The sequence below is a fragment of the Corylus avellana genome, chromosome ca7 (assembly GCF_901000735.1).
Source record: "Corylus avellana chromosome ca7, CavTom2PMs-1.0".
In the NCBI taxonomy this organism is placed as follows: Eukaryota; Viridiplantae; Streptophyta; class Magnoliopsida; order Fagales; family Betulaceae; genus Corylus; species Corylus avellana.
In genome coordinates, this window is record NC_081547.1 from 9940063 (window position 1) to 9954261 (window position 14199).

General features: G+C 34.0%; 1 protein-coding gene across 1 annotated transcript; it reads right to left on the reverse strand.

The window, feature by feature from the left end:
• Positions 1–2700: 2700 nt before the first annotated feature.
• Positions 2701–13059, reverse strand: LOC132187568 (dihydrolipoyllysine-residue acetyltransferase component 2 of pyruvate dehydrogenase complex, mitochondrial). The gene is made up of 19 exons (XM_059601918.1): positions 12715–13059; positions 11889–11982; positions 10458–10534; positions 10142–10239; positions 9970–10010; positions 7594–7649; positions 7438–7512; positions 7227–7319; positions 6771–7004; positions 6590–6662; positions 6306–6406; positions 4866–4951; positions 4709–4784; positions 4014–4081; positions 3859–3925; positions 3666–3761; positions 3470–3572; positions 3280–3375; positions 2701–3186 (listed from the first exon to the last, which is right to left on the reverse strand). Exons 1-19 carry the CDS (start codon positions 12751–12753, stop codon positions 3116–3118), a joined length of 1644 nt encoding a protein of 547 aa, XP_059457901.1. The 5' UTR covers positions 12754–13059; the 3' UTR covers positions 2701–3115.
• Positions 13060–14199: the final 1140 nt, after the last annotated feature.

The following is a 14199-nucleotide window of genomic DNA, read 5'->3' on the forward strand; positions in this document are numbered from 1 at the left end:
AGGATATCATAAGCAAATATTGACTTAAAATTATCATTAAATTTGTAATGGAGCATTATTTATTTTGATTCAATTGTAATTTTTAAAAGTTACATTAATTTTAAGTAGACATAAAAGTGACATCTATCATTCTTTGTTAGATATTGGTATTTTTTAGGGGTGTCAAGGCAGTTACGGTTAGTGGTTATTGGTAATAACCGCTAACCGTAACCGCCTTAGCGGTTAGTAAATTTTACTAACCACAACTGCTAACCGCCTAACGGTTGATGAAATAGATAACTGTCCGCTAACCGCTTTTTCAAAATTAGGCTTTTCTTGGGCTTTTTTGGGCTTTCTTTAGGCCTTTTTGGGTTTCCTTTTTTGGGCTTTTTGTGCTTTTTTTAACCCTTTTTTTTTTTGGTATTTTTAGTGTCTTCTTGAGCCCAATTGCTATAAAAAGAGCTCATATTAAAAAATAAAAAATATTTGATCCAAAATTTACATTTACTTGTACTTTAAAAAAATTTTCTTAAATATTAAATCATAACCGGTTAACTTTTTTTAAAAAAAAAATTTAGAATTCAGACAACTGTCATAACATAAAAAAAAAAGTTCAACACAAAGCATATAAAATAAGTTTAAATAAAACATTAAATGATACAAATAAAACATTAAAACTTCATCAATCCTCTCATTTGGTCCTATAGCAAATCTTGTAGACATCAAAAAAAGAAAAGTTATAAACTTAAACATAATAATATTAAGGCATAAGCGTATACACATATCAAAACGTGTTTAATATAATTGTATTGTAATTAAAATACTATGACAATTCAAAAAATGATAACCTTCGTTACTAACAAACCTCTAGGCAAAAGATGAAGCAACACTTGAACTTGAAGGTTGAGTCACATCTATGAATAAATAATTAGAATAAAGTAATAAATAATGAAAACTAAATGAAGTTGCAAATAACTAATTTATAAACATTTACCTAACTCATCAAATTCTGTCAAACACTTCTCCAACTCGGCATCGCTTAGGCGATTCTTTATCCAAAACAAATAAAATACTTGAGATTGGCAATAATCTACTGAAACTCGTTGATGCTTGACAAAATTTCAAAGTATATATATAAAACACACCTAAAAAATGTCAATATAAAACACAACAATTTATCCTTCATATATTTTCTCAATAAAAAAGCCAAGCCTTCAATAGGCTTCAACATAAAATACAAAGAACAATTTATAAGATTAATTAAATTTACTAAACACTTGTTCAATAGGCAGGATGACTGCAAATTCAGGATGACTGTCAGACTGTGCATAGTTTTGACTGTGCAAACAAAGCATAGAATAAGTTTAGGCATATGATTTGTGTCAGCCCATTTCTATCATTTGGCGCATTCATTTTGATGCACAAATATATTTTGATTGCGTTCTTTGAAAATGACTTTAAATGAGAGTGAAAAATAAATTCGTAAGATATGCAACTACTCGTAAACCGCCCGCTAACCGCTAACCGTAAGATATTCTTAAGATTTGTTTATAGCGCTACCTCTTCCCTATTTTTTAAGAGGGAAGAAGGAGATTTAAACTAGTAACTACCGTTTCATAAGTCGTTGTCTCTAGCAAGAATGGAGGGAGGGGGGACTGGCATAGGCCATGGCCCCCCATGAAATTTTAAGAACAAAAAATTTTAAAGGTAAGTTAAAATATATATATATATAAGATATTGGCCCCTAGTAACAAAATTTTTTAACCCTAGGCCCCAGCTCATAATAGTTTCTAGCTCCGTCTTTGGTCTCTAGCCGATTAAGCTACCTCTTATAGTTTCTAGCTCCGTTTTTGGTCTCTAGCCGATTAAGCTACCTCTTGAAGACAATTACTACTTTCTTTTATGAGCAAAATACAACTAAAACCACGCAAGCAACAACAAAAGAGCAACGTGTTTTTATTTCGATTAACGTGTGTCATTTTGTTTATCGTGTTTGTCAAATAAGTCAAGTGAAGCATTGAATGTTTAATTCATAAGAAACATTTAACTTAGGATTTGACTTACATGCTGTTATTAAAATAACAGTATGTATACTGTAGTTTAATCAACGGTTAAGATTGAATTTTTCAAAATCTCTTTTCATTTTCTCTCTCCTATTAAATGCTTCTAAAAGTAAATCAACTTTAAAATTCAATCTTGACCGTTGATTCAAATACAGCATACATGCTGTTATTAAAATAATAGCATGTAAGCCGGATCCTTTAACGTATGTCAGTTAGTTGGTCGAGTGTTAATGTGCGGATCGTGGGTCAAGTGAATAATGGGTTATTACATAATGGGTCACAACAGTTGGCCCAAATTGAGAGCAATGCTTGGAGGTTTTAGGCTCCTACCGCCTATAATTTGTTTATACAATTCATTCACCAAAAAGGCCATAACATCAGTTCATGTGTCCCTTTTCTTTTCTTTTCTTCTAACATATCCGTACAAAGAGAGGAAAATGAAATATAGAAATTCGAGCTAATGACCTCCAACTGATTAAGCTACCCTTGAGAACTCATATGTTGGCTTTTAAGTCATATGAGTTTGAATCGACCGGATATCAGAATTTGACTACCCCTTCCAGGCCCAAGAACCAAGATCCTGGTCCCCGCAAAATTTACATAACCAAATAAACAAAAAGGAACATGAACATGAACATTCAAAAGATGGCAACTAATGAGATCGGTAATCATGGTATTAAGAGAGAAAAGCAGAATTCCAGTCCTGAACAAATTATCTAAGCTTTTGATGTAACCTTCTGCCAGCTTTCAAGTAGAAATAAAGGCAGAACTGAAACATAATTTGTAAGCCATTAACAAATTCTTTCAAAAGTATACGCACTAATCTGACAAAACAAAATCGGTTTACATTACCAAAATTCAGTGCATCACTCATGCCTGATCCACCCCTTTATTCCCAAAAATATTTATGCAAACATTGTTTCAGTGAATTAACACTACAAGGGAAGAAACCTGCTCAATGGTACAATTATCAAAGTCAAATCGGAACAGCTGAAATTGCAGTCAAGTTCCGCTTCTTAGCTGATTACAGCGAGGGGGAAAATTACATGAAGAGAAAGAAGCAAGCCATCACTCTAGAGCAACATTGACTCGGGATTCTCGATGTAGCCTTTGAATGCTTTCAGCCATTCGGCACCAATGGCACCTAAACATTTAGAAGAAATCATACCATTAGGGTTTCAAATAAAGCTGGCTTAAATTGATCTCATATTCTAAGGTTTGTATCAGAGCTACTAACCATCAATAACACGATGATCACAGCTCAATGTTACAGACATGAGAGAAGCAAACTCGAATTGTTCGGGGCCTGAACTTGGTACAACCCTTTTCTCAGCTGCTCAAGACAAGGTCAAATGATCACAATGGTGATAATGAAGATGAAAAGGATGACAAACTCGTTCAAAAAGACATCACCCGAAGTGTCTTACCAGACCCAACTGCAAGAATGCCTGATTGAGGAGGATTAATGATGGCGCAAAATTGCTTGATTCCAAAAGGCCCTCCCAAATTTGACACTGTAAATGTACCTCCCTGCAAAGAGAGTAAACGCAGTATTCAGCAACCAATACCATGAGGCAATAATCCATCCATGAGCAGTAACGAACACAAAACCACTATTCTGACCTCATAATCTTCTGGTTTTAAACTGTTCTCTTTGGCTTTCTGGGCTAATTGCTTGACCTCTTCACCTATCCTGGATAGACCTTTCTTGTCTGCATCCTGCAAATTTTACACATGGATTCACGTGAGATGACCTATAATTTGAAATCTAGTGAGAATATATATCAACCGCACATAGACAGTAGCAACCACTCACCCTGATGACAGGGACGAAGAGTCCATTATCCGTCTGCACGGCAACATTAATGTTCACATTGTGATACCTGCATCAGAGGCCAAAGCAGTACCATAGAGTTGAAAATTGAATCGAATATAAAAACTTAATTACAATGTCAATTATTATATACTTACTGCCGGATGTACTCATCTGTCCATGAGCTATTGCACTGAGGAACTTTACGAAGAGCCAAAGCAGCAGCCTGCAGTAATGGTTATATTCAATCAAAGGCAAAAGGAAGATGCCACCTAGCCTAGATTGTAAAAGCCTCATCAGCGAGATACTAAAGGCTTGTGTACGGATCTCACGTTCTTCCTACCCATTTGACATCTAAACCCCTACCCCCCTTGTTCCAAACCCAATGTGTTTGTTTGCATTGCGTAGTGTTTGCATTTGAGTCTATAGAGTGAGTAGTTTGATGTCCAAACCAATCACCAAAACATCTAAAAGCTCAAGATGCTCAAATTATGTGCAACAGTACATACAGTTTAATTGGGAAAGAAAGAACCCGCACTAGCTTCTGAGCAACCCAACTAAAACATGACTTTAATTTAGATTGTAATTGCAGATAAGAAAATGTGCAGATCATGCTCAGGTTTAAAATTCTCAAACACACGAGACTCGAGCAATTCTCAATTGGGTACCAGATAATCTGAAAAAAGGCTACTTTGAAGTATTGGGATGGAGTCCCTGGCCTTTGGGATTTTTCTAAAATGGCCCGAAATTTTACCTAGTAAGTAATTTAGTGGTCTTTAAAGCAGACCAGCAGACCAATAAAAATTACACATTCCAATGTTCAAACTATGTCTGTGGAAGATGGATGTAATACCTTAATAACAAGATCATTAACAGATATCCGCTTTCCACCAGATGCTTCTTGTAATGAATTGAGCTGGCTCCGCAAACTGCCAAAAAGTAACAGTTACATCAACAAAAAATATTAAGCAATTGCTCACTTTTAGGAGAAGGCAGGAACTAATACTCACTCCATGAGTTTGTCAACACATGTATCTACTGTCAGATAATAATGGGGAATAGTTTGCTTAGAGAATAATAAGCGCGAAGCTGTGATCTGTCAAGAGCACCAGGAATAAGCTTTAGGAAGAAAAAATTGTACCAAAAGCTGTATGTGAATAAGATCACTTATAACTATAAGTGATGCAATGAAGCACATGATGACCAAATATTATCTTAAAAGGTGTTCTTGCAGAGCAACAAATATAATAATAACAAAGGATATGCCATAAGACAAAAAAAAAAAAAAATTTTAAAGGGAGGATAAATGCAAAATTGGTCATTGTGGTTGGCCTAAATTACAAATCACTCCATGTAATATAAAAAATAATTTATAGGTCCCTATAGTTGGCCTAAATTACAAATCACTCCTTGTGGTATAAAAAATAATTTATGTGTTCTCAATGTATGCTAAAATAATAATTTACTCTCTAAAATCAATTTTCGTTAAGTAAATTAACAAAATCTGTCACTTTGCCACGTCATACCCAATAAAAACACGTGTTATTAATCTATGACTTTCAAAAATGACAATTAGGATTTTTCACATCATTTTACAACGTCAACTAAGATTACACATCATCCCTCACTCCACACCATATTGTTACAGTAAATTAACCTAATATTTTATATTATCAAAATTTTACCATGTGTGTAACCCTCCATCTTCATTTTTCTTAGCCGCTTCACAAAATGTGACCGTAAAATTCTCACAAAATGCTCTCAAATCGTGGCGAGAAAGATGAAAATGAGGGAGGGTTAGGCATGGAGTAAAATTTTGGGAATAGAACAGATTAGGTTAATTTAATGTAGCAGTATAATGTGACAAAGTAACAGATTCTATTAAGTTACTTGACGAAAATTGATTTTAGGGAGTAAACCGTTATTTTTGCCTACCCTGAAAACTTATAAATTATTTTTTAAACCACAGAGAGTGATTTGTAATTTAGGTCAACTACAGGGACCTATAAATTATTTGTTATACCACAAGAAGTGATTTGTAATTTAGGCCAACCACATGGACCAATTTTGCATTTGTACGATGATGGAGTTTCCATATGGGTTCAAACTACTGGGGTTATATGACCAAATTTGATTCTAGTACCAGATCCCAATATTGGGACTCCCACGTTTTGTTAGGCTGGGATGAGCTGAGAACATTACAAACATACAATTTGAAAACGTAAAAATTTTAAATATAATTTTAAATAGAGTGGATATAGAATCAACTTTGTGCATTGAAAACCCAGAAAGTTATATTATCATGCAATTTGAAAACGTAAAGAGAACATTATGGGCTTAAATAGAGTGGATTAGAATCAACTTTGTGCATTGAAAAGCCTGAAAGTTATATTATCAAGGCTTGGAACATGATGATGCCAAAGAAAATAATAGCTTATTCAATATATTACCTTCCTTATCTGAGAATGAGGGATGTCAGCGTAATCTAATGCTGCAGGAGTAGCAGCCTTAGCCTTAGAGGCCGTTGCCGAAACTTCCTTCCCACGAGAGGCTGTATAATAAACAGAAAAATATTATTTAGTCATCAACTCAGTGAACTATCTAAAAGAAAATTTGCTGAAAGAGAAAAACAATATTCACATCATAAACGATAGAGCACCATAAACTTTCAAACAGTAGAAAACAACACAAAAATTGCACTAGACCCCCATCATAGATTAAAAAAGATATATACCCAAGTAATCTTCAATATCCGCCTTTACAATGCGTCCATCAAGACCAGTTCCTTTAATACTTGAGAGAGGCACCTAAATCAGTGAGACAAAAAGGTCAAACAACACATCATAGAAACAGCTCAATATTAAATGTATCCTATGACCAGACAAATTTCAGTCAATGCATGTATAACAACTAACATCTTGTTCTTCAGCCAATTTTCTGGCAAGAGGGCTAGAGAAAATGCGATCTTCAGCAGGAGGTGCTGCAGTAGGCTTGGATGTCTTTGGCTCCGGTGAACTCACAGGTTGTTCAACTACCTCTTTTTTTGGTGGAGCAGGTGACTCTTTAACAGCGCCAGCACCTGATGTTGAAGGTTCATAACCTTTAAATTTTGCAATATCCTCCTCATCTTCAACAGTTATAGCAATCACCTGACAAGAGCATATACAAATAACTAATATTCAATAGAAAACTCCACATGAATTGCCTTCCAAAGTGAACAAATCGATGAAGAATATTAGTAGGATACCATGGCCTGATGACCATGAGTATTTCCTCTTCTTGTCCTACTTCACTTTCCTTCTGAGAACCACACACCCATGCAAAGAGAAAAATGACCAGAGATATGCACTAAAGTTGCAAGAGCCCCTTACCTCACCAACTTTAATTTCTTTTGACCCATCTCCATGTACGATCTTGGCAAGATACCCTTCCTCCATGCATTCCAGCTCAACTGTTGCTTTATCCTTTGCATATCAAATGTATGTAAAAAGAAAAATGTCAATATTCCATTATCGGTAAAGAACATAACCAAAATATCAATTAACCAGGGGACGTAACAAGCAGACAGTACAAGGGCCCTACTGTTTCAACTTCACAGAGCACTTCACCAGTAGAAACTTTATCACCCTCTTTCTTCACCCACCTTGCAATATTACCCTGCACACCATTAAAGAATCACTAAGCAGAAAACAGTAGATCTAGATTATTGTGATGTTTCCATATCAAATAGGCACATACCTCTGACATTGTAGGTGACAGAGAAGGCATCCCAATCTCTTGATGTGGAGGAAGGCCTGAGAGATTGTGCAGAATCCATTATAAGTCAAAAGAGCACACAAATGCGCATAATTTCAAAGACGAGCAAACTGAAGCCATAGATGACAGGTTGATCATCAAATTTCCATAGAAGCAAAGCACTATTACTATCATTCTAGAATGAAGTCCAGAAAACATGATGCCCAACAGCAAACAATATATGTGTTGCTTTATTAATCATATTGTACAATTTTGCCATAATGAAGCAAGATATCAAAGGAAAAAAAAAAAAAAACCAGAAAGATGACATAAACATAGCAAAATTAAATAAAAACATTAACCAAAATGACAACAACCATGTTTTCAAAGCTAATTTAAGGGCAAGCTATATAAGAGACAATAAAAATAATATATTCCAGTTTAAACCCCACTCACTGGACAACGATATCCAAGCAATCTTCAAGCCTAGACATCGCAGATGAACTATGGCAACAAAAAAGCAAGTTTAAAACTTTCAAAATCAAGGGCCTCAGATGGTTAAATTAGCAAAGGTCAGATAAAGGACAATGGAGCTTTATATCAAAGGATTGTATACATTTTTAATTTCAGATGTAACCCATAAGCCAGATCTAATCATAAATTTCATATGGATCATGCTATTTAATAGATGAAGCTCCATTTTGGTTTTTCCAAAAAAATAAATTAAGGTATGTCATGAACATGTAACAAAATAGTCATTGCCAACAATCAAATCTAAAGAGTTTAAGGCATGGTTATACATCAAAACATGTCCTATATAAAACATCGTGTAGGAATAACAAGATGGTGTCACTCATATAAAATAACCATGTAAACATAAAAACAACAAAAGAAAAATTTAAAGAAACTCCAACAAAAACTATACATGCACTTCTCTCATTCTTTTGGACATGCCAGTACATGGCTGAAGAAATTGTAGCAGATAGGCTTGGGTATCGGTTAAAACAGTCCGATTTTGGCTCTTATTGGTTATTTACCGATAATTTTCGGTTAAACGATTTACTAACCGATACTGAACCAATAAGAATTTTAACCGAAATTATTGGTTATAACGGTACACGGTTAAACGGTTCGGTTAACTGTGGGCTTTATATTGATTTATTTTATTGGGCCAAAAATGAGTTTTTTTTACTTTTGAGAGCCCAAATACTTTTTGTTGGGCTAAAATAACTTATTAAAAATGAGTTGTTTTAGGGCCCAAATACTTTTTGTTGGACCCAAATATTTTTTTTTTGGCTAAAAAATGAAGCTTTTTTATATTGATCCACTGCAACTTTTTTTATATTATAAAATACATTTTTCCAAAGCAAATGAACTAATTAACATAATGAATACAAATTAGACTAACAAAACTAGTTAATGAAAAATGCTTTCACCAAAGGCAAAGAAATCCCATTCAATGCCATCACTAAAAAAAAATCAAACCTACTCAAACCCAAATTAAGATAAGGTTACATAGGTATATATATAATCCAAAAACTACGTCGTTTTGGCAACCCTACTTAATGGTTTATATCGGTTAAACGGTTAACCGATATGAAATTTCTAACCAAACCGAACCGATAAGCATACCGGTATAAAAAAAATTTAACCAATAAGGATATCGATATATCGGTTACGGTTAAATCGGTTAGGTCGAAACCGGTACATGGCAGGTAATCGGTAACCGGTTAATCTGCCCACCCCTAGTAGCAGACGCATTTTGCAGTTACCGCTCTGCCATGCATATTTAGTGCATTTAGTTTTCAGGTCTCACAGATATCTTGAGCTAACAACTATCAATATATGTTTTTTTGATAAGTAATAACCAGTCTTATTAAAAGTGAAAGGCGACCCAAAGTACACTGGGAGTATACAATATATGCAAAATAACTCTAGCATGAATACTGTAAGGACACTAACAGATGAGTGCATAAACCAACATAAATAGCCTCAGTGGTAAGGTATTGCTGGAGAAAAAAAAAAAAAAAAACTGGAATTGTATATCTCTAAACAACAGCAAGACATTGTTCGAGATGCACTCAACAGAGGGGTGAAGAGACATCACATGCTACATATATTTTAGTAAAGGATCCATACAATAGAAGTAGCTTCTTTTTTTTTTTTTTTGGATTTATACCATAGTTCTACTCTCTCATACCCTTCTGTCTTTAAGTGGTGTCCCTTGGCATGTTTTTAATAGATTCTCTTAATTTCGAAAAGAATGCATATATTTTTTCGGTCATCAAAAAGCAGGAAAACTATGGGAAAGATTTACTAAAAATAAGATTGAAAAGGGTTCTGCAAAATTTAGGAGAACAAGAAAACCTTGAAATTTACCTGAATCAGATGAAAAACCTCTCCTCGTGTATACCTGTGAACTGAGAGTGGAAAACCAAAGAAAAATAAAATCAGGCAACTCTAACCATCAAGAAAAGATCTGATCACCTAAAGCCCACTACCACCCACTCCCCCCCCAAAAAAAGAAAAAAATTCCAAAAAAAAGGGGTACCATGAAAACCCTTGATTGTGTGCCAATCCCACACTTGGATCTCTCACTTTCATTGTCGTCATTGAGATATTTCTCTTCTGTATACCGAACATTGACATCTACAGAACATGATGAGTGACAGTTAACATTTTAAACTAGACTCCAAGTTTAGTCGAGAAAAAGAAATAAATGAATGAGTTATGAAAGGAAATTATAAAGCCATAGCAGAGGCAAACCAAAAGATCAAGTGTAAAAAAGGACACAGAATGATTGCAAGCAAATGCAATGATGTCATCATTTATTGTTCATTAATGCAACAGAAACTGGCTGTACTCACCGTGCCACTGGTGGCAGACCTGGAAACTGTCTCTCTTTCTGAAGGCACATGACAATGACGACGGATCTTCCAAGTATCTGAGAAAAAAAATCTAATTTGCTTAAAACAATAGGAACAATGTTTTCTAAGACTTCTATTGGAACCACCATAAGAGGAGATGCCTTATATCTTATACACAAAACCATGGCATGGACTTCCAGTTGATATTGCATTATCACCAAGTTACTCAGATCATGTGCAATGATAGTTTCTCTCCGTAGTAGACAACAAAAACCAGCACACAAAAAATTCTTGAGTACTTTCAACATCAAAGACAGCTTAGAGGATATGTTTAAGATAAAACCCCAGTCAAGGTCAGGCATGCATAGAGGAAGGTTCAAAGACAGTACAGCTTAAAAAATCCCATTTCTCAGCAAAAGATAAAATTTTCTTGTAAGACTTAGAAGATATGTTCAAGATAAGATCAGCAAAAAATATTTTCTTGAGTCCTTTTCAACATTAAAGACAACTTAGAAGATATGTTTAAGATAAAATCCCAGTCAAGGTCAGGCATGCATAGATGAAGGTTCAAAGACAGTACAGCAAAAGGTAATTTTGTTATAGATCTGGCTCGAACTTAAGCGACATTGATCAACGATTAGCGGTGAGGATTTTTGAATGTTTGGTTACCTAAAAAAACACCTTGTAGCCTTTTTTCTGCATAATACATAAGTAAGCTGTGAAAATAAGAATAATATAACAAGAAACCACTAGAAAGAAGTAACGTTCCACAAGATTAAAATCTTTAAGGGGGAAGGAACAAAAGACAGAACATGTACAGAAACAGTCATAACAACTATTCATCTCAAGCAACCTCTTGTTTACATTCAAGAGTTCAAAAATCTCACACTTATAAACCTCTATAGTCATCTGATCTGCCATGCTCACCATTTCATAAACAAACCAAAAAGCATGACAGTTGTGGTAGGGAAGAAATATTTTCCATGAACTGCATTCAATGAAAAATTTCTTGGATGTATAGACACATCCATGTACATGTACGGATCATTGGCATTCAGACATATACATAAAGAAGCATTGACATCTGGAATTCGCCAAGAATGCAAGTTCTACAATATACACAATCAATGCATCAAATGCAATTGTACGGGGCTGGGATGTATCATAATTTCCAAAAATAAAAATTAAACAATATAGGATCGACTTCATAAATCTAGTGACAACACCACCACCAATTCAATTTTACTTCATCAGCTAAGAACAAGCAAATGCCTCAACATGCAAGACAAGGATTTTAAAACGTTAAGAAAACTCATGGACATGATTTGTTTGTAGATACCAAAAAATGAGGAATGGTAGAGGATGCTAGTTGACACTTGCCCAGTAATAAATAAGAAAGTAGACCCCATAGAATCAAGATAAGCAACGTACCATCTCTTTTACCAATGGAGGGCTGAGCATGATTTGAAAACCAACGAATGAAAATGGTGTGCTCATGCCACAGAAAGTTAGGAGCATTTCTTAACTGAAAAAAAAAATGATATAGGGTCAAATAAAGCAAAAGAAAACAGCATAGCACCAACGAACATAGAACTCTAAAGTTAATAGTTGAATAGGCTTTTAAGTCATATGGGTCGATTCAATGAACATTGAACTCTAAACTGTAATTTGATTTTAAACAATACAATTTCCATGATTTTATTTAAAAACACTCGTGTGGCTTGCGAAATCGCAGGGCCAAACGGACTCTAAACTAGAGTCCAATCCACACCGAGCACAACACAAACACAGTATCCCTTAATCACCCACAAATGAATTAAGTCAATAAGTGAAGTAATCTATGAAAACAAAGGCGATGCCACCACGATTAATATCAACATTTAGTTACCCAGAAAACAAAACCGACACCACGATTTAAAAATCGGAGCACTTAATGATAGAGAATCCTCTGAAACCCCATTTACACAATTACACTTTTGAATGAGATCATCACATACAAAACTAAGGCCTACAACTCAAAACTATAAAGCTATATCACTAAACTACAACCAAGACTAAATCACCCAGAAAATGAATTGGTTTTAGGATTCGAAACTAATAAACTCAGATCAAAATTAAGAAACAAAAAAAAACAAAAAAACAAAAAAAAACAATTGAAAATCACCCTCATATACAATCATAATCAAACAAAACAAAATATACATACATACAAAAGGAAAATTGAGAGGCAGAGAGAGAGAGAAAATAGATGGTGTACCTTTTTGGAGTGATTGATAATATGAGATGCGTAAGCCATTTTCCGTATCTCGGACCAAATTATTCAAAAAAAAAAAAAAAAAAAAAGTTGTGCGAAAATATAGGCTAGCAATGAGAAGAACGGGGTGGGTGAAATACAAAGGCACGCCTTTGTTTGGTTAGGTGGAAAAATTGGACATGCAAGGTTTAGGTCCCCGCCGCAGATCGGACTGACTTTTATTTTATTAATTTTAATTCTATTTCATTACTATTTTTTGGGATTTTTTTTAATTATTATTTATATAATTAGGCAGCGAAAGTGGGATTCGTTTCGGCCTGGGCTTTTAGGGCTCTTTTGTTTGTTTGTTTTCGGGTGAGACTTGTACTGAGTCGGGTTTCCGAAAGCATTCTCGTTGTTTCCATTACTGTCGTCCGACTCCGAACCATAAGATCCATAAAGGCAAGAATCTTTTGAACAGTGTTTCTTTTTTTTTTAAGAAAAAAAAAAACAAAATTAGGTGGAAAATAATAAATCGGCTGGCCACCCCTTAGTTTTTTTAAATTTTTTATGATAAATTTCATTAAGGACTCTTAAACTTCTACCCGTTTTGAAATACTTCCCTTAACTTCAAAATCTCTCAAGTTAGTCTCCTAAACTTTCAATTGCTCTCAATTAGGACACTTCTGTTAATTTTAGCCGTTAAAAATTTAAAAAAGACCAAAATATCCATGATTTTTGTTTTTTAAAAATAAAAAAACGTTTTAAAAGTTAGAATTTTATACAAAAGTCAGAGGTATAAATGTCATGTGACGTTTAAAATATGACGGAGGGTTCAAATTGAAAGCAATTGAAAATTCATGAGACTAAATTGAGGGATTTTGAAGTTCAGGAAGTATTTCAAAACGGATGAAAATTTGAGGGTTCTTAGTGAAGTGTTCCCAATTTTTTATTATTATTTCTAATAAACAAGTATTTCATTTATGGCCTCAAGATCTCTTTAAAGAGATTTTAACTATTAACTGGATATTCTCCAGTCTAAAATGAAATGGAAATGATCATGTTCCATTTAAAATAATGTCTATAAACATTTAAAAAACACATTAAATTTTTAACCTCATCGCTAACTTAGACTAAATTTAATGTGTCTTTTAAATGTTTATAAACACTTTGTACTATTTTAAATGGGTTTGAGAATATCTCATTCCGACTGATTTGAAAGAAATTTTTGTCCTTTCAAAATTAAAGAAGGGAATGAGATTCTTCCAGTAATTCTAGAAATTTCTTTTGTGTCCCTCCAAGAATAATATAAATTTTTAAATTACTATTAGATTAAAATTTAATAATAATCAATTACAAATTTAATAATGATTTTAATAACAATTTTATTCTTGAAGTGATACAAAATGAACTTGTTTGTAGCATCCATTTTAAAGCCCATATCATGCTTTCCTTGAAGAGAATATCATCAATGACTCTTTTTCCTTTTATGTAAATTTTTTATTGGCA

Excerpts from the sequence above, each read along its gene's own strand:
- LOC132187568 (XM_059601918.1), bottom strand. The coding sequence starts at position 12,753 with ATGGCTTACGCATCTCATATTATCAATCACTCCAAAAAG. Across the intron at positions 10,011-10,141 it reads CACAATCAAGGGTTTTCATG|TTCACAGGTATACACGAGGA; the intron begins GTACCCCTTTTT and ends TTCCACTCTCAG. Across the intron at positions 3,376-3,469 it reads CATTCTTGCAGTTGGGTCTG|CTGAGAAAAGGGTTGTACCA; the intron begins GTAAGACACTTC and ends TGTCTTGAGCAG.